Source organism: Oryx dammah, unplaced genomic scaffold, assembly GCF_014754425.2.
Source record: "Oryx dammah isolate SB20612 unplaced genomic scaffold, SCBI_Odam_1.1 HiC_scaffold_10, whole genome shotgun sequence".
In the NCBI taxonomy this organism is placed as follows: Eukaryota; Metazoa; Chordata; class Mammalia; order Artiodactyla; family Bovidae; genus Oryx; species Oryx dammah.
In genome coordinates, this window is record NW_024070194.1 from 80,165,090 (window position 1) to 80,192,940 (window position 27,851).

A 27,851-nucleotide genomic window follows, 5' to 3' on the forward strand; every position below is an offset into this window, starting at 1 on the left:
TGATATCTAGACTGGTGTTTGAGCAAGCAATGGGGCTCCATGTATAGCCAAGTTGACACCTAAAACTAACCGTCATACTTTATGATTCACACTTTATTGACTTTTTCCCCATTCCTGTCTCATTTCATAAGTCCAGGGATCACCTCCTCTTACTTACATTCTAATCCAGGTCTCAGAGTCTGCTTCTGGGGATTTTAATAGGGAAGGAGAAAGAAAGAGACTGAATTGGGAAATTGGAGGGCAGATAAAGGGTGGGAGCAGACATCCCAGGACTTCATGAGGTAAGCCTTTCCCCCAAGCAGTTTGTGAAAAGTGGTGCTCATCATTTGGACCAGCTGTGTAATGGCTGTGATGTTTAGATAGAGCATGTGAATTTCTCCATCTATGTCTGTCTTTCCAGGTGGATTATGATCGAGCACAGATGGTCCTCAGCCCTCCACTGTCAGGGTCTGACACCTACCCCAGGGGTCCCAGCAAACTACCTCAGAGTCAAAGCAAAGCAAGCTATTCCTCAAGCAGCCACCAGTACCCATCTGGGTACCACAAAGCCACCCTGTACCACCACCCCTCCCTGCAGACCAGTTCACAGTACATCTCCACAGCTTCTTACCTGAGCTCTCTCAGCATCTCATCTAGCACCTACCCTCCACCCAGCTGGGGCTCCTCCTCAGACCAGCAGCCCTCCAGGGTGTCCCACGAACAGTTCCGGGCTGCCTTGCAGCTGGTGGTCAGCCCAGGAGACCCCAGGGAATACTTGGACAACTTTATCAAAATTGGGGAGGGGTCGACCGGCATTGTGTGCATCGCCACGGAGAAACACACAGGGAAACAAGTCGCAGTGAAGAAAATGGACCTCCGGAAGCAGCAGAGGCGAGAGCTGCTTTTCAATGAGGTAGATGGTGTGTTTGGGTCAATCCTTCCATCCTCTGTAACATTTCTTTCCCATTTGAGAAATAACCCTTGTACGTTTTATGACGTTAGAGAATGTTAGAAATGTAAATACAAAGCCGCATCCTTCTTTCTGTGCCTATGTGGCTGCCTCTTTATGAAGCTCCTCGTGTGGGTCACCCTCTGCACTAAGCACTGGTCAGGTGACAGAAAGATGTTATCTCCACTTTAGCAACAAGTAAACCTGGACTCAGTTTACGTGACTAGCCCCAGTCAGACAGCAGGTTCATACAGCTGCAACAGTGCCCTCAGCTGTGACTTTGAACCTTCTGCTGTGGGGCTTCATGCAAAGCCACCAGTAGCTCCGTGCATTTCTACCTCCCATAGGCATTCATTTCTTTCCCACCCTCCAGACCTCACAGACAGCACCAGGTCAGTGGGACTCAGCTTCTTCCTGATCCACAGCTCCTGATTTCTGGAACTTATTTCCAAATTGCAATGCCAGAACAGACAGGACAAATGAACTTAGATAAATAACTGTATAATTTATTATTCAATGCTGATTCTGAAAATGTCACTACAAGCAGCCCCAGGACAGGAATTCCTGGATGCTCTCTCTAGCAAGCAGACACAAGTTGACCTTTTTGTGCTTAAATCCTAATGTTTTTACCTTCAAGACCTATCCTTTGTATTCAGCCCAAACTCTTTCAGACTCAGCACAGACCTCCCAAGAAGTTAAATTGGTCTCGTGGCCCAAACTCTAATGACTGTTAATTTCATTCACTTATGAGACTCAGTTACTTTGCGTCGGTGACCCTTTTGCCCAGTTAACCAACAGCAGAGTATGCACGGTGGGTTTTAAGAGCAACCTATGAGAAATCTGATCACACCCCCCAGAATAGTCAACTAACCTCACTCTTGTGAATGGAGATCCTTCTATGGTTCTGCCTGTCTTTATTCTTGATTCTTCCCAAGTCTCACTGACCTGCTGTTTTCTCTGACTTTGCTAACGTGATCTCCATTCCTACCAGCAACTCTCAGCACTGCCCCTTTATCTGTAATAGACTTCTGAATCTATCTCTCCCTCCGCATCATTACTTCTCCATCATTAAACTCACAGCCCAGATGTAGTCACAAGAAAACAAAAAGCTTAATTTCACCTTCCTAAGTCAAATAGTGTCTTTCCATTTTGGCCAGGTTGTGATAATGCGGGATTATCACCATGACAACGTGGTTGACATGTACAACAGCTACCTTGTTAGTGATGAGCTTTGGGTGGTCATGGAATTCCTAGAAGGTGGTGCCTTGACAGACATCGTTACTCATACCAGGTAAGTTCCTTATTATCCAGACAAATAATTCAAGATGCTTATTATTCTTCCCCAGGGTAAGACCTTAGTAACTACTTCTATGAATTCTTCATAAGCTGTAGGCACTTTGAAGGCAGAGAAATGACTGCCCTTACTTCTGTATTCCCAGGTGGCCATTACAATATCATGTACGTATAGTTCATTCATTCAATCCACATTGCCCCTGCCCTCTAGGAGTTCACTGATACTCATTGATTTTAAATCAGCAAGCTGCTGAGAATTGAGTTTAAGTGGCAAATAATAGAATTTCCCATCCCAATGAAGATTTAGAAAACTGAGTTTGATTCTTCTGAGTTGCTAGGCCATTGCTATGTGCTGATACTACCAAAGGTATCTGGAAAAGGCAGGGGCAGGTGAAAGAGCAAAGTTTTATGTAGTTTAACAGAAAACTACATAAAAGAGAGAGAGAGAGATTCTTCAATTCTGTTTCAAATCGCCTTGCAAGTAACAATGGTTAATTGCCCCTGTTGCCTCAGCTACTTGCTTCTCTGATATGCCACTTGTGGTCGTTTCATCAAGTATATATTAATCACTTTTTATGTGCCAGACTCTTTCCCAAATGCTGGGGGTACAAAATAAATAAATTATAACACCTGTGCAGACTCAGAAAGCTGTACATGAGTAGCACAGAAGAATACCTGAATATCTTTATTAGAGTCAAGAAATATTTTTGAAATATAGCGATGTCCAAGATGGGTTTTGAGAGATGCATAGGAGTTTACTAAGAAGGCAAGTGGGAAGAAAAGGGGATGGAAAGCAAATGAAAGAGTATGTGCTAAAACAGTGCTTCTCAAATTTTAATATGCATACAAATTACCCATGGATCTTATTAAAATGCAGATCCTGATTCAATAGTAAATAGAGTGATACTTTGCAATCTAAGGAGCCCCCAGGCAATGCTAATGCTGTTAGTTAATGGACCATGCTTGGAAAAGCAAGGTTCAAAGGAACACATATGTTAAAAAAAAAAATCATGTACATTTAGGAAACTTTAAGTTTGCTCTTCTGGTAGATAAAATGCCAAAGAACTGAAAGGACTGTCATGAAGGAGTGATATCAGATGTCACTGAAATGGCATCCAAATCATAAGTGAATCCAGATGAGCAACAATAGAGGGGAAGCAAGATAGCAAGAAAGCATTGGGAACCCATGTGAGGGCAGAGTTTCTGCTGTTTCTCCACTGTAATGAGGCAGTGTTTCAGTCACGACCCTCTACAGCTCTGAGTCAGCAGTAGACCACCTGAAAACAAAATGTCGCTAGGGAAGACACTGAGCATTTACCACCAGCATTTCAGCTGGCAGATTCCTATTAGTATAGCCAGAGGCCACAGCAACCCTACATGGATATAGACACAGACAGATAGTGTGTGTGCACGCGTGCATGTGTGTGCGCGTGCGTGTGTGCGTGTGCGTGCATGTGTGCGTGCATGTGTGCTCAGGCACTCTGCAGCCCTATGGACTGCAGTCACCAGCTCCTCTGTCCGTGGAATTCTCCAGGCCAGAATACAGGAGTGGGTTGCCATGCCCTCCTCCAGGGCTCTTCCCAACCCAGGGATCGAACCCAGGTTTACCCACATTGCAGGTGGATTCTTTACCATCTGAGCCACCAGGGAAGCCAGAAGAGAACTGTGAAAGTGAAAGTCACTCAGTTGTGTCCAACTCTTTGCAACCACACAGACTATATAGCCCATGGAATTCTCCAGGCCAGAGCACTGGAATGGGTAGCCTTTCCCTTCTCCTGGGGATCTTCCCAACCCAGGGATCAAAGCCAGGTCTCCCACGTTGCAGGCAGATTCTTTACCAGCTGAGCCACAAGGGAAGTCCAAGAAAAGAACCATGATCATGCCCATGCCCAAGAAGAGGAAAAAGAGACCCAAGGACATAAGAGGACTTCCTCAAGATCACCTAGGAACCATTCCTGAAACTAATATAGCTCCATTCAATGTGTCCTCTCTACAAGACCCTGGCGTTGTGTCAGTACCTGGGGAATTACCTGTAAAAGTCCAAGGAAGTGCATTTGCTCTTATGACCCAAAGACCAGCCAGTGGGGCTCCCTATCCTTTGGTTTATACTTGGCCCCTGTTATTGTTAGGGTTAAGCCTTAGGTCCTGGGAATCAGGTCCCAAAGACTTCCTTTTCCTTCCCTGTAGGTTTTCCAGACATGGACTGGGTCACTGGAACCCAAGGGAGCTACCTCTCTTAATCATTTCAAAGACAGTCTTAAACCTGACCTAGCCCCTTCAATGTGACTTCCTTTCTAGAATGAATGAAGAGCAGATAGCTACTGTCTGTCTGTCCGTTCTGAGAGCTCTCTCCTACCTTCACAACCAAGGAGTGATCCACAGGGACATAAAGAGTGACTCCATCCTGCTGACAAGCGATGGCCGGGTAAGGTTTTCATGCTTGGTCCTCCCCAGTTTGCTCTCTCACTTCATCTGTCACTGGTATTATCTTCCCAAGAGCACTTTCTCATAATTCTGATTTTCCATAAGTCACCTACAACACTTCCCAGAAGGCTTACAAGAAGGAAATCACCATCCTCTGTGCCATCCTGTTAGTCAGAATTATCTGTGAACTGAATTTGAAGGATAATTTTCCACTTTAACTATAAGCATGGGAAGTAATAATATGGAAAGGCCTTTTATTTTCCTGCTACATGCATATTTTTGTTGGTGGGGAAAACAATGACTTTTCTAGGACGTGTCCACCCTATTCATGTCTGCAGTATCACTAAGAGTCCCTGCAGATGACAAATTCCAGTACTTTGTGTGTGTGTGTGTGTTAAGTCACTTCAGTCCTGTTTGGCTCTTTGTGACCCCATGGACTGTAGCCCACCAGGCTCCTCCGTCCATGGGGCTCTCCAGGCAAGAAAACTGGCGTGGGTTGCCATGCCCTCCTCCAGGGAATCTCCCTTACCCAGGGTTCAAACCTGTGTCTCTTATGTCTCCTGCATTGGCAGGTGGGTTCTTTACCACTGGTGCCACCTGGGAAGTCCTCTGGGAGAGTTTAATAAAGGTTTTGGTAGATCAGTCAAGAGGAAGTGTCATGAGGACCAGGGCAGTTCTCTAGGATGGAACACTGATCTTGCTACCCTATGCCTGAAGAGGTAAGGTGTAGAACTCGGGACTGGAATCCGAAAGTAGAGATTGTTGCAGGAAGAGGCTGCCTGGCAGGAGCTCTGAGCCTCATTGGAAGCCAGACCCACAGTGAACCTGCAGGTTGGGAGCTGGGCCAAAAATAAGCCAGCCTCACTCTGCCCCTTCCTTCCAGGCTCCCACCGGAGCCCAGCATTGACTGAGTCCAGTTGGAAGCCATCAGCAGGTCAACAGAAGTTGACCTCCCAGGGCTCAGAGAAGGGAGGACGTAGATCTAGAAGGATGAATGGAAGATATCCACCGCACTGGTGTATCTCTAGGCTCAGATTTCTGGATTTCCCATCACTGCAACCTACCCAGAGAATTCACTTGAAACTTATCAGCCACACCAGGGTACAAAGCACCGTGGACCAACAGCCATGGAAGGAATGAGTTGATGTTCCCAGGAAGACTTAGTTAGAAGAGTTTTGAAGTTTTGCTATTTAGGCCGTTTCCATGGAGTCACAAAAAGAATGGAACACAACTTAGCGACTAAACAATAATCTTCCTAAACTCCCACCAGATGTAATAGTCCCTGGATGAATGGAGCCAGTGTCCCTTTAATGCACCTGTCTTTTACCACCCAGCATCCTCGCTCACATGGAAAACATCCATGTCACATCAGAATTGCCCAGGAATGATCAGAGGGTAGCCAGAAGAAGCTTCCCAAGCACTTCAGCTTTTCTTCATTAAAAAAAAAAAAATTGTTGATTTTATTGCAGAAAATCCAGCAAATTCGGAAAAGTATAAAGGATAAAACAAAGATCACCCATAATCCCATTTTCCATATTTCCATGTATATATGTGTATTTTATATAAGCATGCATGCATGTTAAATCACTTCAAGTCATGTCCAACTCTGTGCAAGGTCCTAAGGATGAGTAAAGCAAAATCACTAATTTCATTCAGTTTATTCTAAGCAGCTAGGGGTGTGATCGTAAAGTGAAAGTCGCTCAGTCGTGTCTGACTCTTTATGATCCTATGGACTATACAGTCCACAGAATTCTCCAGGCCAGGATACTGGAGTGGGTAGCCTTTCCCTGCTCCAGGGGATCTTCCCAACCCAGGGATCGAACCCAGGTCTCCTGCATTGCAGGCAGATTCTTTACCAGCTGAGCCACCAGGGAAGCCTGAGAAGACTGAAGTGGGTAGCCCCTCCCTTCTCCAGGGGATCTTCCTGACCCACGAATCAAACCAGGGTCTCTAGCATTGCAGGCAGATTCTTTTCCAACTGATCTGTCAGGGAAGCCCTGATATCAGGGTGTGATCATAAACAGAGAGATAAACATACAAATAAAATCACCACCAGACAGGGAAGGTGATACCTTCCAAGTTTTCTATGAGTCCTTGATTTAAGCCGGTAAAGAGGGTGGACAGTAGAGAGCCTGCAGAGGCTGTCAGAGAAGGTCCCTCTGTGGCGGGTGGTGACAACGGAGACGCGTCAGGGAGCGGGGCCTGTGGCCGTCAGGACTGAGTGCAGCCCCGGAAGAGGAAGCACAGTGTGTGCGGCGGAGCTTGGCTCTGTGTGTTGGCCAGAGTGAGCTCATCCGCATTTCAGAACAGGGCTCCCTATTGACTCCACCTACTACAGAGAAAGGAAACTGTGTTTCTTAAAAAGAGAGCAGAGAGGGAGTGTGGCTACTCCAAGAAAAGGCTGAGAGTATCATTTATACTAACCTATTGGAGTTTTTATAGCATTCTATAGTGCAGAAGACATATTTGTTTATTGTCATAATAATGAATCACGTGATTTTAAGTCAAAGGTCATTTTAGCATTCTCACTTGGCTCTGAGAGTTGGCTGGCCTCAGGGTAGGGACTTGTCAGATGAGACATCTGTACGTCCTTTCCGGGCACATGTCAGGTACTTGCACTGACTGGTGACTGCACGCTTCGCTGGGACTGTCCTCTAGCACCCTACCATCGGGCCTCTCCACGTGGCCTTCCTCACAGCATGGGGGCTGGGGTCCGCGAGCTAGTGTGCCAAGAAAACAGGGTGGGAGTAGGGCATTTTTATGACCTCAGAGTCTCACAGTGTCTCTTCCTCCAGACTCTGGGGGAAGAAACATAAAACCCTCCTGAGTGGGAGGAGAATTGAATCATATGATAAGAAGATCTCAGGGACAGTATTGTTGGCAATTTTAGAAATATTGGCTATCACACAGGTATGCTGGGTTCTCTTCCTGTTGGGAGATATTCAGCATCATCAGTCCTGAGAGAACTGTAAGTTGAAACTATGAGATAGCATTGCACACCTCTAAGAGCAGGTAAAATGAAAAGCAGTGATACCACCACTGATTCATACACTGCTGGTACAGATGTAAAATGTAGAGCCACTCTTGACAAATGGTGAAGCAGTTCCTTTCAAAACTGAAAACGGACTTGCTACTATGTGACAGCAGTCTCACTCTTAGGCATATATTCCAAAGAAACGGAAACTTGTTTCCACACATAAGCTTGCACACAAATGTTTATGGCACTTTTAGTCATCATAGCTCCAAACCAGAAAATATGCAAATGTCCTTCTGAAGATGAATGATGGCTAAACAACCTGTGGCGTGTTTATACCAGGGAATACTACGGAAGGAAAAAGAGGAAGGAATGAGTGACACATTCATGAATTTGGATGAACCTCAAGGAAATTTCAAACTCAAAAGGATACACAGTGCATAATTCCACTTACGTAACATTTGTGAAATAACATAAATATGGAGATGTACAGCAAACTAGTGGTTGCCGGGGTTACAGATTGGGAGTGTGTGCTATAAAGCATCATCATTTTATAGTGATGTTACTGTTGGTTATCAATTTGTGATAGTAGTTGTATAAGACTACAATGTGATAAAACTGCAGAGTACCCACACAGACACACACACACACAACATACACAAGTGAGTTCATATATAACTAGTGAAATCTGAGTGAGCTCTATGGACTGTCCATCAATTTCTTGGTGTTGATATTGTGCCATAGTGTATGTGAAGTGAGTGAGTGAAGTCACTCAGTCGTGTCCGACTCTTTGCAACCCCATGGACTGTAGCCTACCAGGCTCCTCCGTCCATGGGATACACCAGGCAAGAATACTAGAGTGGGTTGCCATTTCCTTCTCCAGGGGATCTTCCTGATCCAGGGATCGAACCCAGGTTTCCCACATTGCAGGCAGACGCTTTAACCTCTGAGCCACCAGGGAAGCCCTCCATAGTGTATAAGATGCTAATATATAGGGAGAACTGGATGCACCTTTCTTTGCAACCTCCTATGAACCTATATCGGAGAAGGCAATGCACCCCACTCCAGTACTCTTGCCTGGAAAATCCCAGGGACGGAGGAGCCTCGTAGGCTGCAGTCCATGGGGTCACTAAGCCTCGGACAGGACTGAGCGACTGCACTTTCACTTTTCACTTTCATGCATTGGAGAAGGAAATGGCAACCCACTCCAGTGTTCTTGCCTGGAGAATCCCAAGGATGGTGGAGCCTGGTGGGCTGCCATCTATGGGGTTGCACAGAGTCGGACACGACTGAAGAGACTTAGCAGCAGCAGCAGCATGAACCTACATATATATTTCAAAATGTGGGCCAAATTGAGAGGAGCATGGAAACATATACGTGACCATATGTAAAAGAGATAGCAAGTGAGAATTTGTTGTGGGACACAGGGACCCCAACCCAGTGTTCTGTGACAACACAGAGGGGTGGGGTGGGGAAGGAGATGGGTGGGAGATTCAGAAGGGAGTGGCTGATTCATATTGAGATATGGCAGAATCCAACAGAATATTATAAAGCAGTTATCCGCCAATAAAGAAAGTAAAAAAAAAAAAAAACAAAAAAACAGTGAATTGCTCACATTTAAGAGGATGAATCCTTTCTGGCCTCCTCAGAGACTACAAGGGAAATTATTTGTTATCAACTGAAAATAAATTGTTCACTATTTGTCCATGATAGAAATAATATCTAGTGAGTCACTAATTTGTGTTAAGCAGGGGTGTTTAAAGAGTGATGTTTGAGGTTTGAAAAGGAAAATAAATAACATGTTATAGAGTGGTTGTAAGAGTTACATGAAGTAATTAGTATATAGCCATGAGAGGTAAACCAGGTGCAAGGTAGATGCCCAGAATGAAGGCTATCCCCACCCCCAGCCCCTGCAGTTAAAAGTTGAGTAAATTCATCCATGATTTTTCCTTGGCCTGGGGTTTGCATTTAAGAGATGATACTTAGGGGCCACTAGACAGTGAGTGACTAACTTTTATCAAATTCATTGGCTGAAATGGAAATCAAACCCATATCTTCCTAAGCCCAATGAATGCATCTATTAAAAAGAGACATTTACTAGTGATCTTTGTAGTCTTTTTACTATAAATTGGCTGCCACACTTTAAGAATTAGGAAATTTCACACGAAATTTCAGATTCCTCTCTCACTTAAAAACACTGTTTCTGACTTCACAGAATGGAGGTGGTATGATGGGGATGAATGGCACCATGGTGCAAATGTTGCTGGTGCCCCACTCACGTGATGCCAGGTCAGCCCTTACTAACTCCACCTTCAAATGCCACCACTTGCATCTCTCTGCTTGGAGACTTTCTCTGGACACTGTAGTCTGCTCTTCCAGTACAAAGCAGGCTAGAAATTCCAAAGGAATTAGCCTCCACACTCCCCAGAGGCAGCCCTGAAAAAGTGATGGAAACTTATGTTTGAATACCTGAGTTGTCTCACCCTTGGATGGAACAGCCCTGAGGACACCTTATGCGCAGTCTCCCAGACATCCTCGACAGGGTTGAGCTCTCGTTCCCAAGGTGGTAGCTTGCTTGCTGATTAGTCCTTGAATGACTGCCTTCCCTTTCCTGTTCTAGTTCTCCATTTCACTGCGAGTGATTCCTGTGTCTCCCCAGTACATGACTTACACTGAATCCTTATCTCAGCGTTTGCTTTTGGGGAGGAGGGGCCCAAGCTAACTTAGTGCCAGAAATAGCAAATATGTTTGTTCCCTTTCTCCTATAGGATTTGAAGGGAGGATCAAAGGATAAGTAAGGGGAGCTAGACTGGCACCCAGAACCTGTGAATGCTCCCCAAGTCCTCTGCCGGGGCCCCTGACAGTCGGCTGGACGTCAGTGTCTCTTCACCAAGGGCGTATGCTCCTCGCTTTACAGTGTCTCCACCAGCTCAGTTAATTCTTTGGTATTGTTTTCCTGGATCCTCAAATTGTTAGAATTTTACCTTTAGAAGAAGATCTGAATATGATCTCCCAAAAGCTCTTCTTAAATAGAGAGTCAGGCATGTTAGATAGCTTGGTTACATTCATTCCTTTCCAATAGTCTCTGAGACAGACGCAAACACTCCCATTTTCTAATGCAGGGAGCACAGCATGAAAAGTCAGGAGAGCCCAGGGTTGAGTTTTCACTAACTCTGTGGTACAGTTTGGGGCAAGTTACTACCATGCTCTGAGCTCCATCAGAAGGCAGAGGGGCTGCCTGGGGCTGCCAGGCCTTTGCAGCTCAGCTGCTGCAATGGCTTCCCTCTCCTCTAGGCCGAGGCTGCTGAGAAAGCGGTCCTTCAGCTGTAGGCGTCATCATCAGTCTGGCCCCTTCTATTACTTCTCTCAGTTCCTTTGTTCGGGGGTCGTTGCTCTTTTTAAAACAGGTTCTCAGACTTCAGTGACCATTAAAACCCCTGGAGACCTTGGCAAAAATATTCCTGGGCCCTTGTCTCGGATATTCTGATTCAGTCAGGTGGGGTGCATCTCTGAGAAATCTCCAGCTGATGATAGCAGCACCATTGCCTTGCAGGAAGCACCCAGGAACAAAGGCACAAAAGCATCCATCTTTCTGCCTTAGCAAAAACCTGGAGCAGATGTAGCAGTTCTTTAGTGCCCATACAATTCACAAAACAAGGGTTTTACACTCTGTTTTAAACTTATCTTATGGGTAGAGTCTCTTTTGCTCCCCCTCTTGCAAGTTTTTATGGGGCCCTGATTGGTGTCTCAGACAGTAAAGAATCTGCCTGCATTATAGGACACCCGGGTTTGATCCCTAGGTCAGGAAGATCCCCTGGAGAAGGGCATGGCAACCCACTCCACCATTCTTGCCTAGAGAATCCCATGGACAAAGAGCCTGGCAGGTTAGAGTCCATGGGGTCCCGAAGAGTCAGACATGACTGAGCGACTAACACTTTCTGACTCCTAGCTGGAATGCGTTGACATGGATAAGAGCTCAGGTTTAAGTAACAGCTTTGTCTGAGTTCTAAGCTCCAGTTCCTTGTCTGGCCCCTGTGGAACCAGCTACATCTCCTGTTTGGTGGTGGGCAACATGCTCAGTTCGGTTCTCTTCGTAAGGTATATGTGGTTTCCTAAGTACCTGCATTGTACAATCCTATCTAAACTAAGGCTCAGCCTACAGTCTCTGTGATTTGCTTTTAAGAACTGCCTACAGTGTTTTATTATACTCATTCCTTGAATTTTCATTATCTACTTGCAGATTTATTTGGATGAATGTTGCATGCAATTATGTACTTTCAGAAAATTGTCTCTTTTATATACTTGGATGAGTAAAAAAAAAAATCATGCAAAAACACTTATACTCCTACAACAGAAGATCAAGACTGGCTTCCAAGTGTTGAGTTTCCATTTCTGATCTTACATTTTGTCAGGGAGATAATTATTAGTCTCTCAGGCTTGGTATCTTCTTTTAATGTCTGTGAAAAGAAAACCACACGAGATACTGAAATTAAAACTGCCAATATGAAAATGTTGATACGTTCACCTCCTTAATCATTCGGGTTTCTTAAATTTACAGGCAAACAAAATATATTAGCAAAATTGTCCCTGCTCTCCTATCTGTGTAATAGAGTTGCAAATTTACTCATGCTTGAGCTTTGGAAATAACTACACACACACACACACACACACACACACAATTATATATAGCTTCTCTCTTTCTTAAAATTAATCGTGACTTCTGCATAAAGCCCCAGTGGCTAGAAAAAATTTTAACTGAATTTTAATTCAGTCTATTAAATTTAGTCTGCTTATACAATTTAAACATTGTCTATCAAGTTCAACTGATTCCTCTAAAACCTGTCTTTCAGATTTGGCTACCACCTGTTCCTTCTTTCCACCTCCCACCCCTATCCTCCTCAGAATGGAGACAAATGGGGGTTGTGGGATCTTGGCGTGAAGGAGACACAATCCATCTTCTTGTGTCAGGGACCATCTGATGGTCCCTGCCTTATCATAACAGCCTCTTCTGCTATCTGGGCCAGTGACCAGTGAGCGTTAACTGGTCCCATCAGCTGCTGGACTTTCCAGGAAGGCTTCTCTGCAAAATTTTACTCCAGCCTCTTTCCTCAAGTCTTCTTTTAATGTGTATTTGTTTGCATGGGTCTTAGCTGTAGCACTCGGGCTCTTCTATCTTCACTGCAGCCTGAAGTATCCTTTTAAGTTGTAGCACATAGAATGGTTTTCAGTTGTGGTGTGTGGGATCTAGTTCCCTGACCAGGGATGGAATCCAGGCCCCCCTCCCCCCATTAGGAGCTTGTAATCCTAGCCACTGGATCACCAGGGAAGTCCCTCTTCCCTCAAGTCTTGAAAACTATCCTTGGGACTGGCCCTCCTGTCAACCATAGGCTTGTGCTGGGTGCTTCCCCATTCCTTCACTAAGATCTGGAGGAGAGAAGCTTCTACACCCCTGCACACCACACAAAGGCCATGATGGAAGCCAGTAGCATTGCCTCAGGTTCATTTCCACCTACTCTACTGTGCCATCTCTCCATCAAGGCCACGTTGGGCGCACCCAAGGCTGGTGTGCAATGGGGTTTCATCGCTGTATCTTTGCACACATGCTCAGGCGCTCAGTTGTTTCTGACTCTTTGTGACCCCATGGCCTGTAGCCCACCAGGCTCCTCTGTCCATGGGATTTTCCTGACAAGAATACTGGAGTGAGGTACCATTTCCTTCTCCAGGGGATCTTCCTGACCCAGGGATTGAACCCGCTGTGGCATCTCCTGCATTGGCAGGCGGGTGCTTTACCCCTGAGCCACCTTACTTCTGTTGTGCTTAGTTGCTCAGTCGTGTCCAACTCTTTGTGACCCATGGACTGTAGCCCACCAGGTTCCTCTGTCCGTGGGGATTCTCCAGGCGAGAACACTGGACTGGGTTGCCATGCCCTCCTCCAGGGCATCTTCCCAACCCAAGGATCTAACCCAGGTCTCCCACATTGCAGGCAATTCTTTGCCATCTGAGCCACAAGGGAAGCCCAAGAATACTTGAGTGAGTAACCTATCCCTTCGCCAGGGGATCTTCCCGACCCAGGAATCAAACCAGAGTCTCCTGCACTGCAGGTGGATTCTTTCCTGGCTGAGATACCAGGGAAGCCCCTTATCTATACCCATTGTTAAAATGTTGCAATTTTCTCATGCTTGTTGGTTAATAGCCACTGTTTCCATTCACTGGAGTGTTATCCCCCTTGAGCCCAACCCTGTACCAGGACTCCTTTTGCCTCATTAAAGATGGTAATAGCCTCAGGATACCTCCACAAATGTGCTCAGCTTAATGTCTAGATTCTGAATGGTCTAGATGAATCTGGTTATTGAATATGTTTACTGTTACCTCTGAACATAGAGGCATGTGTCTTCTCTCCCTTGTTTGTGTGGGGGGTTTGTGCTACTCAGATATTTTTAAAGCTTGAAATGGTTAGAAGTGATGTATAACAAAGAATCAGGGCCTGATATAAGTCACTGTTCTTTGTCCTGTTCTGCAAATAATCCTAGGCTAAAAGTGATGGGCTAAAACGGTTTTCACTTCTCAGAACTGTAGACGCCTTTTACAATAGGGCAACAAGAATTATGGACCAGCTGCCGTGGCCACAGACCACTCTTTCTGTTTTTGCCACACCATGTGGCTTGTAGGATCTTAGTTCCCTGAGTGGTTGAACCCAGGCCCCAGCGATGAAAGTGCCAAGTCCTGACCACTGGACTGTGAGGGAATTCCCAGGGCACTCTTCTTTATACCACATGGAAATTATATGGTCTGAAGCATCTGGGTATGATTCTTGATATGCCAAAGCAATTGAAAAAAATCATCTCTCTGTTAAACCAGCTTTCTCTCTAACATTCCATCTGGAGCAATTCAATTTGATGGAGTCCCACCCCAAACCACACTCCCCAAGTCCTGGCCTGATTGGTGAGAAGATCATGAATAAGGAAATGGAAAAAGAAAAAAAAAAACACACATTGATAATTTCCAAAACATTACCTCCATTTCATCTGTGTTACAGCTTTGATTCTAGAAGCAGTAGTCTTAGGTAAGTCAGTGCTGATTTTAGAAGGAAAAACAATGTATCTTTGTCGTGTAATCTCCTGTCTCATGTATGTGTGTATATTGTATATGCACAATCCTGTGTGACTCTTTGCAAGTCTTTGAACTGTAGCCCTCAAGGCTCTGTTGTCCATGGGAATTTCCAGGCAAGAATACTGACGTGTGTTGCCATTTCCTCCTCCAGGGGATCTTCCCAACCTAGGGATCAAACCCATGTCTCCTGTGTCTCTCTCCTGCATTGCAGATAGATTCTTTACCCACTCGGCCATTGGGGAAGCCATATTCTGTATATAAAAACTCATATATATGTCAACATCAAATAAAGTCGATCTAATAGCACGCATTTTTTATGTACCTACTGCTTTCCCAGATCTTAACAAACATAGTATGGCTTCACAATTAAAAGATCTATTGCCCCTGAGCAATGTCATCCCTAGCTGGAGTGACAAAATCAGCACTGGAAGACAGTTCAAAGGTAAATGAGTGCTAAATTTTCACAAATTTGGAGATCAGGTAGATCAACAAGGGCTCCTAAGAAAAATTCTAGGGAAGGTGAGAAGTGATCAGAGCCTTGAGACATGCTTAAGTATTGAATATGCTTTCACACTAAGTTTAGGAAAAAGGCAAAGATGTCCCCTTTCACCATTCTTTTTCAACAGCATACTGGAAGCACTAGCTGATGCAATAAAATAAGAAAAGGGATACAATGTATACAGATTGAGAAAGAAGAAATTAAAACTCTCTTTGATCATAGATGACATGATCACCTACGTAGAAAATCTGAAAGAATCAACAAGAAAAACTAGAACTAACCAGTGAGTCTAATAAGGTTGCAGGATAGGAAGGGCTCAGTACTGTCAAGATGTTCTTTCCAACCTGACCCATACATTCAATAAAATCTTCAGTCAAAATCTCAGTGAGTTGTTTTGTAGGTATTGACAATTGATTCGAAAGTTTATCAGTTCAGTTCACTTGCTCAGTCATGTCCAGCTCTTTGCAACCCCATGGACCGTGGCACATGAGGCTTCCCTGTCCATCATCAGACCAATAAAACAGATGAGACAGTCCAGGAATAGACCCACATAAACAGAGTCACCTGACCTTTGACAGGGTGTAAAGGCAGCACAGGACTTCCTAGGTGGCACCAGTGCGAAAGAACACGCCTGGAGAGGCAGGCGATGCCTGAGATGTGGGTGTGATCTCTGAGTCGGGAAGATCCCCTGGGGAAGGGCATGGCAAGCCACTCCAGTATTCTTTCCTGAAGAATCCTATGGACAGAGGAGCCTGGCAGGGTCACAGTCCATAGGGTCACAAAGAGTTGGACACAACTGAAGACAACACAATGGAGCAAAGACAGTCTTTTCAACAAATGGTACCAGAGCAACTGGATATCCACATGCTCAAAAATAAATCTAGACATGGACCTTACACCCTTCACAAGAATTAACTCCACGTAGAAACTTATACTGGATGGATGTGTAGTTTTAGAATGAAGGAGAGAAATCTGCATTAAGCCTGGGAGGGAAAAAAAGTATCTAGCAGAAGCACATAAAAAGAGAAGAGATGAGCGCTGGGACCTGAACTCCAGGAAGCCCCAGTATTAAGCTGTGGGCAGCAGAGCCAGAGCCAGAAAAAAGACTGAAAACAGTTCAGAGACGTATAAAGAGAATCAAGGGAGAATTTGTACCTTAGAGACCATACTTTTGATTTATGGCAATTTTCACTTCAAATCACCATTCTGAAACATTGCCAAACAATGCCTGAAGCATTTTTTAATGCATTCGGTTATCACCAATAATCCTAAGTAACAATCCTCTCCAATCAGATCCAGTCATCGGGAGCAGGAATCAGGCCTCCCAGAAATAAACTGAATCCTGGTCACCTGGAATACATAATCTGACAGGGTGCCTAACGATGCGATGTGTTCTTGAGAATATTCTTAAAAGCTCTGGGCAAGAAATCTCAGGGTTTTCTTTTTGGATGAACTCTAAAATAAACAACATATGTGCATGCACAATGGGTAATTAAATTGAACACTTTGAACTCCTAATAACTAATTGTTAACACTCAGTTTCTATGCCCATATTTCCATTGGCAACTTGACTTATCCTGAGAGAGGAGGAAAACCAAAAGAAAAGGGTAGCCTGTGCCTACTGTGCTGTTCCAGCATCCTTTACAAGTGGGGTCTGGCAATAATTCAAAAATAGAAATGAGGTTGGTTATTTGAATCATCTCAGGGTACTTAGAAATCCAAATGTGTTCAGTGGAAAAAAACCTAAAGTGTAGCAGTTTGTACAAAACTCGCTTTGTGACTAGCGCTTTATTCGCACTAAAGCATCATCAGTTCAGTTCAGTCACTCAGTCTTGTCCAACCCTTTGCGACCCCATGAATTGCAGCACACCAGGCCTCCCTGCCCATCACCAACTCCCGGAGTTCACCCAAACTCATGTCCATCATGTCGGTGATGCCATCTAGCCGTCTCATCCTCTGTTGTCCCCTTCTCCTCCTGCCCCCAATCCCTCCCAGCATCAGAGTCTTTTCCAGTGAGTCAACTCTTCGCATGATGTGGCCAAAGTATTGGAGTTTCAGCTTTAGCATCAGTCCTTCCAAAGAACACCCAGGACTGATCTCCTTCACAATGGACTGGTTGTATCTCCTTGCAGTCCAAGGGACTCTCAAGAGTCTTCTCCAACACCACACTTCAAAGGCATCAATTCTTCGGCACTCAGCTTTCTTCACAGTCCAACTCTCGCATCCATACATGACCACAGGAAAAACCATAGCCTTGACTAGACGGACCTTTGTTGGCAACGTAATGTCTCTGCTTTTCAATATGCTATCTAGGTTGGTCATAACTTTCCTTCCAAGGAGTAAGGGTCTTTTAATTTCATGGCTGCAATCACCATCTGCAATGATTTTGGAGCCCCCAAAAATAAAGTCTGACACCGTTTCCACTGTTTCCCCATCTATTTCCCATGAAGTGATGGAACCAGAAGCCATGATCTTCGTTTTCTGAATGTTGACCTTTAAGCCAATTTTTTCACTTTCCTCTTTCACTTTCATCAAGAGGCTTTTTAGTTCCTCTTCACTTTCTGCCATAAGGGTGGTGTCATCTGCCGATCTGAGGCTATTGATATTTCTCCCGGCATTCTTGATTCCAGCTTGTGCTTCTTCCAGCCCAGCGTTTCTCATAATGTACTCTGCATAGAAGTTAAATAAGCAGGGTGACAATGTACAGCCTTGACGTACTCCTTTTCCTATTTGGAACCAGTCTGTTGTTCCATGTCCAGCTCTAACTGTTGCTTCCTGACCTGCATACAGATTTCTCAAGAGGCAAGTCAGGTGGTCTGGTATTCCCATCTCTCTCAGAATTTTCCACAGTTTATTGTGATCCACACAGTCAAAGGCTTTGGCATAGTCAATAAAGCAGAAATAGATGTTTTTCTGGAACTATCTTGCTTTTTCCATGATCCAGTGGATGTTGGCAATTTGATCTCTGGTTCCTCTACCTTTTCTAAAACCAGCTTGAACATCTGGAAATTCACAGTTCACATGTTGCTGAAGCCTGGCTTGGAGAATTTTGAGCATTATTTTACTAGCGTGTGAGATGAGTGCAATTGTGCAGTAGTTTGAGCATTCTTTGGCGTTGCCTTTCTTTGGGATTGGGATGAAAACTGACCTTTTCCAGTCCTGTGGCCACTGCTGAGTTTTCCAAATTTGCTGGCATATTGAGTGCAGCACTTTCACAGCGTCATCTTTCAAGATTTGAAACAGCTCCCCTGGAATTCCACCACCTCCTCTAGCTTTTTTCATAGTGACGCTTTCTAAGGCCCACTTGACTTCACATTCCAGGATGTCTGGCTCTAGGTGAGTGATAAAACCATCATGATTATCTGGGTCATGAAGCTCTTTTTTGTACAGTTCTTCTGTGTATTCTTGCCACCTCTTCTTAATATCTTCTGCTTCTGTTAGGTCCATACCATTTCTGTCCTTTATCGAGCCCATCTTTGCATGAAATGTTCCCTTGGTATCTCTAATTTCCTTAGAAAAAATTAGTATGAAGAGATCTCTAGTCTTTCCCATTCTGTTGTTTTTCTCTATTTCTTTGCATTGATCACTGAGGAAGGCTTTCTTATCTCTCTTACATTAAATGGAAGTAGTGGCCTTGAATTTTGATGAGTTTCTTGTTTTGGGTGTATTATATTATTTCATGATTGTATAAAAAGATAGCAGCAGCTAAATACAAAACCTATACAGAATTGTAAAGTAAAATAAAAAAAGAAATTAAAAAAAAAAAAAGAAAGAAAGTCAGTCCTGGTGGGGCCATGAGAGTTTTTTTCAGTAAAATGGGTTGTGCTTTTCCAACGAAAGGGTCTGAGAGCCTCTTCTCTGATATATCCAAGGCCTGTGTATGATAAGATGAAATGGAAACTTTTGTTATATTTCTACATTTTGAAGCCAGTATATTTTTAAGATTTATTTTATTGAAATATAGTTGATTTACACTGTTGCCTTAATTTCTGTTATTTGGCAAAGTGGTTCAGTTCTACATGTGTGTATATATAAGTGTGTATATATTTTCTTTTTCATATTCTCCTCCATTGTGGTTTGTCATGATACTGAGTACAGTTCCCTGTGCTATACAGCAGGACCTTGCTGTTTGTCCATCTTGCAATGTCCTTTGCATCTGCTGATCCCAACCCCCCATCTGCCCATCCCCCCCTCCCTGGCAACCACAACTCTGCCTGAGTCTGTTTCTTTTTCATAGATAAGTTCATTTGTATCATTTGTTCTAGGTTCCACATATAAGTGAGACCATAGGTGGTATTTGTCTCTCTCTTTCTGACTTACTTCATTAGTATGAAAATCTCTAGGTCCTTCCATCTTGCCCCAGATGTTGAAGCCAGTATTTTTAAACAGTTAATTTGTTGCATTCCTTTCCTTTTCAGATCAAGCTGTCTGACTTTGGTTTCTGTGCTCAAGTTTCCAAAGAGGTGCCGAAGAGGAAATCACTGGTTGGTACACCCTATTGGATGGCACCCGAGGTGATTTCTAGGCTGCCATATGGGACAGAGGTAAGGGGGTGATGGTCGTTGCTGGCGAGTGGGCAGGGCCTCGCTGAGATGCAAGGGTTCTGAGCTCGTTAATGACCCCCGGAGACCAGCTTGATGACTTTTAACTCCACATTCACTAGGCTTTTCACAGAGCAAGTTGTGGCAGAAGAGAGTCTGTCCACCCTGGGGGTGTCACAGCAGCATTGATTGAGCTATGTGCTTAGGACCCAGATGGGCAGTGGGGAAGAGGCACTCCAGCTCTCATCTTTTCAGGCCACTGCAACCTGAAAAGTGCCTGGAGACTCACAGATGAGCAGGTATGTTCAGAGGATACAGGGTCAGAGAAAACTCCACAGATTGGGGTGAATATTTGGGTAAAAAATAATGTTTTCCCATTGCAAAAATTATATATGAATATTGAAACACATTTTAAAATATGGCACAAATTCTGTTTGTTCTGGAAAGGAAATAACCTCTCATAATCTATTTTTGTTGTTACTGACTTTTAAATCTTTTAAAATTGTCTTTTTTATTAAATGATTCTTTAAATTGTACAATTTACAATTTTCAAAAAAATTTCACACATATGATTCCATATAATCCCATAGTCACCTTCTGGGTTTTTTTTAATTCTCCTGTCCCCTTATTGCCCCTCCCTCCTTCCCTCTTCCCACTTGTAACCATAAGTTTGTTCTCTATATCTATTAGTCTGGTTCTTTTTTGTTTTATTCACTGGTTTGTTGCATTTTTTAGATTCTGCACATAATTGATGTCATACAGTATTTGTCTTTCTCTGTCTGACTTTCTTCACTTAACATAATACCTTCCAAGTCCATCTGTGTTATTGCAAATGGTAGCATTTCATTCCTTTTTACAACTAATGTTCCGTTGTATATATACCATGTCTTTTTTTATCCATTCATCTGTTGATGGACACTTAAGTTGCTCCCATACCTGCTCCTAATCTATTAAGGGACAAGGTTTGGATACGTAAAATGAGGGGCAGAAGTGGAGGAGGGCCTTCGGGGAAGGGAACGGTGTGAGTAAAGCTCTGAGATACGCACACACAAGGAGGCAAGGAGCACATTTGCCTGGGCACACGGCATTTCGAAACACTGTGGTGCAGGGACCAGTCCTGAAGGGGGATTCCAGAGGCGGGGTCGTGGGCCAGTGAGCGGAGGACAGCAGCCGGACTCCCTGCAGACTCTCCCTCCCTGGTGTGCTGCCCTTGGATAAGTATGCCTCTTGCTTATCTCATCGTGGTCCTGAGAGCATCAGCTCTCAGTGGAGGTCACTTCTGGGCGAGAGAAGGAATGCAGCTAACTGATAAGAGGTGTAATGAGGGACGAGGGAGCCGCCAGAGCCTGGGAATTTATAGCAGCCCTGGCACCTCATTGCCCTGACTTCCCATTCTTTAACTGGGAAGGATTGCTTGTCATCTCTCTGTTTCCTTTCCTCCAGTCCCTGACAATGGTTTTACAGAATACAGTTTTGTGTACACTGCTTCAGAGTGATAAAACACAAAGGGAAAAACCTAAATACTGCAGCAAAGAGCTTAAAAAATCAACTTAATAAAAGAATCAGGATATATTGTGTTGTGCAGCGTAGCTCTTTGGAGTTTGTTATGAATATGCCAAAAACTTTTCTTATTTTATTTATGGTTTAAATGTAGTTTTCTTCTCTGTTTGTAACATAAAACTTTGAATGGTTTTCTCATCTGACCTGATAAAAAACAGGATTTTTTTTAAAGGTTCTGAACTTCAGAGTAGTAAGACATTCACATGTACCTAAGTGTCAGAATCTTCACTGAAGTTGCCTTTAAAAAGCAGGCAAAGACCAGTATCAAACACTTGGTCACTCAACTGTTCAGCCGATAAATCTGAATTGTAGATTTTGAGAAGTTACAAATACCGTATGAATTTATGGATGAGTATGAATCTACTGGGTTCCCTGGCTATACTCAACCTTTCAGAAAGTTCTCTTTGCCTGAGATAATCACTGTGCCTAACAGGTGGACATCTGGTCCCTTGGGATCATGGTGATCGAGATGATTGATGGTGAGCCCCCCTACTTCAACGAGCCCCCGCTCCAGGCCATGCGGCGGATCCGGGACAGCTTACCTCCAAGAGTGAAGGACCTGCACAAGGTGAGAAGCAACACCCATTGCTGAAATTCCACATCATTCTTTGATTTCTCCCTCGCTCTGAAATGTTAAAGACTGGGAGGAGATCACATCTGGGAGTAGACCCTGGTTTCTAGGCATGGACCTTGTTTTTTTTTTTTTAAATATACATTTTAGTCACTTTAAAGTGCTCTGTTAGCTTCTGCTGTACAGCATCACGAATCAGCTATAAGTGTACATGTATCCTCTTCCTCTTGATCCCCCGTCCCGCCCCTGACTCACCCTTCCGGGTCGTCACCGAGCACCAGACTGAGCTCTCTGTGCTGCAGTAGCTTCTCATTAGCTGCCTGTTATGGAATTAGAGTTATTGAGTTCAGGTCTCTGCTCTTCTTCTTCACTCCCTTGGGCAAGTCAGTCTGCCCCTCCCTCTCTGAAGCTCCTCTGTGAAAGTGGGCACATGAGCTCCCCTCCCATGGGTGGGCGCCTCTCAGCACTTCTGCACTGGGAATTTAAGGCACACTGGGGGGGGGGTGTTCTAATGACCAGGACATCCCAGCTCAAAGCCCCACATTTCCTAACTCTCAGAGGGGTTGCATTCTAGTTGGGGAAGCAGATAACAAACTACACACAATGGATGATCAAAATAATTTTAGAGAGTGGTACATGCCAGGAAATGAATAACACGCTGTGACATGACTGAGGAGGGCAGAAAAGGAACTGAGAGTTCGTTTTGGCTGAGGGTTGAAGGGTGTCCTGTTGAGGGACTGGAGCCTGATTGGCAAAAAGGAGCGAGTTATGCAAAGATCTGGGATAAAAACATCCCGGGTGTAGGGAGGAGCAGTTCAAAGACCATCAGCCAGGGCAAAGTGAGCAAGGTGAAGGATGAGGCATGGCAGAGGGTGGACAAGGGCTCGATAGTACAGGGCAGAGAGCAACATGGAGAAGGCAATGGCAACCCACTCCAGTCCTCTTGCCTGGAAAATTCCATGGATGGAGGAGCCTGGTGGGCTGCAGTCCATGGGGTCGCAAAGAGTTGGACACAACTGAACGACTTCACCACCAGTGAGCAACATGGTGAGGGAACCAGCGAGGATCTTTCCTGGTTTCCAGGCATCATCAAGTAGAGCCAAGCTCAGAAAAAACGATGCTAAGTCAAGGAACCACCACTGTGCGGCCACCAGTGGGCTAGGCTTGCTGAGAGAGCTGTTTCCACAGATTAGCCCTAAAAATACCAACCATCCCACTGCCCCCCAGGTACTAAGAGGGAGAGAATTGTTTGTGACAGCGTCCCCTCTTCCCTTATCCCTACTCCTTAGGGAAGAGCCCCTGGACAATCACTCATGAAGCCTGGGTGGACCTCCAACAAAGCGGGGAAGCTGCTTGAATTGAACAAGAGTGTGAACATTTTACAACACTGGACAGGTTAAATAATGTGCTGTTCTCAGTAGTGTCTGACTCTTTGCAACCCCCTGGATTGTAGCCCACCAGGCTCCTCTGTTCATGGGATTTCCCAGGCAAGAATACTGGAGTGGGTTCCCATACCCTCCTCCCAGATGGAATATATAAGTGTGTGTATGTGTGCACACGTGCATGTGTTTCTGTGTGTTTTAAAGAACTACTGTAGAACATATGCTTTTTATGTACTTGAGTGTACACAAGCTATACTGCAAAAAAGTAAATTACAAGAAACTAAAGGACAAATGCTATCCATTGTCACATTCCTTAGGGAAATTTGTTTCTCTTCAAGAAAGGAATTCCAGGAACTTCCCTGGCAGTCCAGTGGTTAAGACTTTCCTTCCAGTGCAGGGGTTGTGGGTTTGATCCCTGACCTGGGAGCTAAGATTCTATAAGCCTTGAGGCCAAAAAAATAAAAAGGCATACGGCAGAAGCAATATTGTAACCAATTCAATAAAGACTTGAAAACTGGTCCACATTAAAAAAAAAAAATCTTTAAAAAAAAAAAAAAAGGAATTGCACAAAGCCTAGATGGTTGCGTGGTTAGAAAAATAAACAAATAAAACTCATTCCATGTTTGTAACACTGTTCATCAAATGTGTGTGACCAGCATCTGAACATAGTGGTTGCACCGTAAGAGCTGCTGTTGTCGCTCATTTAGTACATATCTTTGTTGTACCATCATTTACTCCTAGTATTTCAGGTTTGAAAAAAATAAGGAAAACAGCGTGTGTTAAGAAAGGCAATGCCTGCTTTTGCTCGCGTGAGCTCTTTCTTCAAGCTGACTTCCTGGACTTTGGGGTTGTGGGCAGAAGGCTTTGCCGGGAGTTTGCTGGGAGGCCACGCGGGGGGCCCGGGTCGCCGGGCGCTAGTCCTCAGGAGGCCGGCCTCTGTCTCCGCAGGTCTCCTCAGTACTGCGGGCGTTCCTAGACCTGATGCTGGTGCGGGAGCCCGCTCGGAGGGCCACAGCGGAGGAGCTCCTCAGACACCCGTTCCTGAAACTGGCGGGGCCGCCGTCCTGCATCGTTCCTCTCATGAGGCAGTACCGGCATCACTGAGCGGAAGAGTCACAGGTGACGATGCGAGAACAGGTCAGGAGAATGCAAGGAACCGAGAACAAGCAGCAGGCCTGCGAGCCCAGCCCGGCTGCCTGGTGGGAGTGTGTGGCGACCGGCAGGGCTCGGCAGACCAGGGCGTCCTCTTGCGTCTTCAACAGGCATCTCTCCACTGACAGCTGGCACGGTCGTTTGGGACATGGCTTTAATGAGTCATTATTATATTTTTCAGCCTTTCATCTAGCAAATCAGAAGGACTCAGTACAAACTCCGTTATGGTATATCCTAGCCACATGCAGGGTAACGCATAGGATTTTCTATATTGAAAGAATACTTTTCTGGCAAAAAAAAAAAAGAAAGGAAAACATAAAGCACTTTTTTCTTAATGGTAGCAGTGTAATGTATTTTGCAATGAATTTGTAATTTTTCTGTACGATAGTTTTGATAATTTATAGTACTTTGATGTCACGTAGCCATTGTATCAGTTGAAGTAATACCTGTTTACTAGCAAGAGTTTGAAAAAAGTCTTTCCTACTTTTTTATCCCTTTCAGAGAACCAACGATTCTTTAGGAACTTTGAATACTGAATGACTCTCAATCACCGTCAGCTTTAGAGAATATCTTTCTTATCTTAACAAGTGTCTTATGTGATGGAAGAAGATTTCAGAGTGATGGTGATGGGGGTGGGTGCACATTTCATTTATCCAGCCAAAAATAATGCAGTGAAATTTGAGCCACGATATACCACCAAACGGAGAAGGCAATGGCACCCCACTCCAGTCCTCTTGCCTGGAAAATCCCATGGACGGAGGAGACTGGTAGGTTGCAGTCCGTGGGGTCGCTAACAGATAGGACTGAGCGACGTCACTTTCACTTTTCACTTTCATGCATTGGAGCAGGAAATGGCAACCCACTCCAGTGTTCTTGCCTAGAGAATCCCAGGGACGGGGGAGCCTGGTGGGCTGCTGTCTATAGGGTTGCACAGAGTCAGCTACGACTGAAGTGACTTAGCATAGCATAGCATTAGCATACCACCAAAAATATTCCTTGGGAGAAAACTAAATATTTTGAAAAATCACATTTTCCTTCAAACCTAGTAGTAGTAGTAAACCATCTTTTGCACGGCAGTATGTTCCCCCGGTACCTTCTCTTAAATGAATATGACATCCCCTTGTGGCCAAATTTCCCCTCCAAGGAGCAACTTCAGTTCTAGGATGGTTTGATGTATCTGTGGGAGGTGCTGAACTCCATGTTCTGCTCCTTGGCCATCTTGATTCAGCACCCCAGTGCTAAGGTCATTTGGACTTCATTCCCTGAATTGAGTGTTTCAAGAAGACTATGAGAATTCTAGTCTCACAGAAGGAAAAGAGAGAGAACAGGGCAAGATGTTTGGTTTCGTTTGTCACCGTTTTTAAAGCTCTGTATGCTAGCACACCAAACTCTTGTCTGTGCTTACCTTTGTACTGCAGTATTCATTGCTATTGTTTCTGTATCGTACTGGAAGTCTGGACTCTACAGGATGCATTAGGAGAAAGGAATTTTTCCCAGGTGTGATCTGAATTCAGTTGTGACCATGTTATGTGTTTCTGACATAGGAGAGTTGTGCTGCTGACTAGATCTTCTTGAATGTTGATAAACATGAATGACTACTACAATACATTTTGTGTTGCTTGTTGGAAGAATTTGCATGTTAACTGTAGGCCAATATAGATTTGCCTTTAAAACTCTGGAAAAGCTACATAGTCATCATTAGTTTCTATTAATTCTGCATCAAACAAAAGCCATTTGTTACCAAACTGGAAAACCAGAGGCTTTTCTTAATGACTTCACATACTGTAACAAACATGAATTTAAAATTTTGAAAATGCTCTGGCTACTCTAAGCCTAATTAAGAATGTTTGTAATTAATAGGTTGCTAATTATTTATTATAGCTAAAAAGGAAAAAAGGCATAAAATGACTTTCTACTGTTTAGATTTTCAGTTTTTCGCTAAACTGGAAATGCCTCATCATAAGTAGGATCTATAATTTTTTTCATAAAACACAACACACTCAATGTTTTATGTAAAATGTTAAAATATTAATATAAGGATGTAAGAATGAAAATAATCTAAATCCAGAAAATGGCAGATATGGGAGAGATTGTATTCATTTAACCAGGACTATGAAGAAGTAGAAAGGAAGCAAAAAGAAAATCTTTTTTTAACCAGAGCAAATATTACAAACCATTGCAGAAAATAGTGGATTTTGGATTCCAAACATTTTCGACAGTGTAATGGAGATTTTTCTGTAATTTTCTTATCACTGGGTCTTTTTTAAAGTCTTCATTGAGTTTACCAAAAGTTACTGTAGCTTAAAAGGTTTTGTGAGCACTAACTATTGGCAGAAACTGCTCTTGCAAATAAAAATAAATGTTTGCCTTTTTTTCCACTGTGTCATTGGAAACTAGTGATTTCCTGAATTTGTTTCTTGAGTGTCAAGAATGATGTCTTTATGACCTTGGGGAATGCAAATGAGTTGCTATAAAATTATATGTAAAATCACATTAACATGAACCACAGATAAACATTCCTATCCCCAGAGGTTACAAACATTGTAAGACAAGAATGCAGATACTGCTATGAAGAAAAAAAATTTAATTCTGAAAGGCCAAATTCAAGGAAAGCTAGATTCATGGCCAAAGATTCTTACTCTACCTCTCTTGTTCAAAAGATGCTGGACTGATCTGAATGTTTTTACCCAAAAAAGATATAGTCAGGAGGTTGTTCTGGATTAGAGAAGCGCTCTGGGAGACTGAAAGCGAGTGTTGGGACCCCTCCTCCACTTGGTGACAGGGGAGATGTTAACATTTATCCCATGAAGCTGGGAGGGATGCCGATACATAAAGAGTTCATTTCTCATCTGGAAATTTCAGAAAGTGAAAACCCTCAAGACGTACATAGCCTGAGACTCTGGATGAGACCTCTGGATAGTATATATTGTGTGCCTGGGAAGAGAAAGATGGAAGCAACCTTCCCCAGGCAGGTCCCTGAAACCCTTGGTGGGCATAGAAGACACCCATTTCCTCTGGCTCCGATGGTGCATGGAGAGGAGCAGGGAGCATGGCAAGCGCTTAACTAAGAAATGGGATGGTGCCCAACTTGGCGAGGGCATTGGAGGCATGCACCATGGGGGGATCAAAGGGAAATACAGCTGCTTTCCCTTGTTTCCCCATTTTTTATTTGTTTGTTTTGTTTTTGACTGTGTTGTCTTTGTTGCCACGCATGGGCTCCCTCTAGTTGGGGCTGGCGGGGCTACTCTTTAGGTGCAGGGTGCAGGCTTCTCGTTGTGGTGGCCTCAGCAGTTGCAGCGTGCAGCTGTTGCAGCTCGCAGGCTCTGGAGCATGACCTGAATAGCTGTGGCATGTGGGCTTAGTTGCCCCATGGCATGTGGAATCATCCTGGACTGGGGATCGAACCTGTGTCCCCTG

The 27,851-nt window shown here is 44.2% G+C and overlaps 1 protein-coding gene across 2 annotated transcripts in view; it reads left to right on the top strand.

The window, feature by feature from the left end:
- Positions 1 to 26,818, top strand: part of PAK5 (p21 (RAC1) activated kinase 5) — a 415,486-nt gene extending 388,668 nt beyond the window's left edge. For both annotated transcript variants that reach the window (XM_040248311.1, XM_040248309.1), the window contains 6 exons: positions 401 to 892; positions 2,086 to 2,219; positions 4,520 to 4,646; positions 19,647 to 19,772; positions 21,763 to 21,897; positions 24,231 to 26,818. In XM_040248311.1, the coding sequence (XP_040104245.1) occupies positions 401 to 892; positions 2,086 to 2,219; positions 4,520 to 4,646; positions 19,647 to 19,772; positions 21,763 to 21,897; positions 24,231 to 24,386 (1,170 nt within the window). In that variant the 3' untranslated portion in view covers positions 24,387 to 26,818. The remainder of the gene's footprint in view (positions 1 to 400; positions 893 to 2,085; positions 2,220 to 4,519; positions 4,647 to 19,646; positions 19,773 to 21,762; positions 21,898 to 24,230) is intronic.
- Positions 26,819 to 27,851: the final 1,033 nt, after the last annotated feature.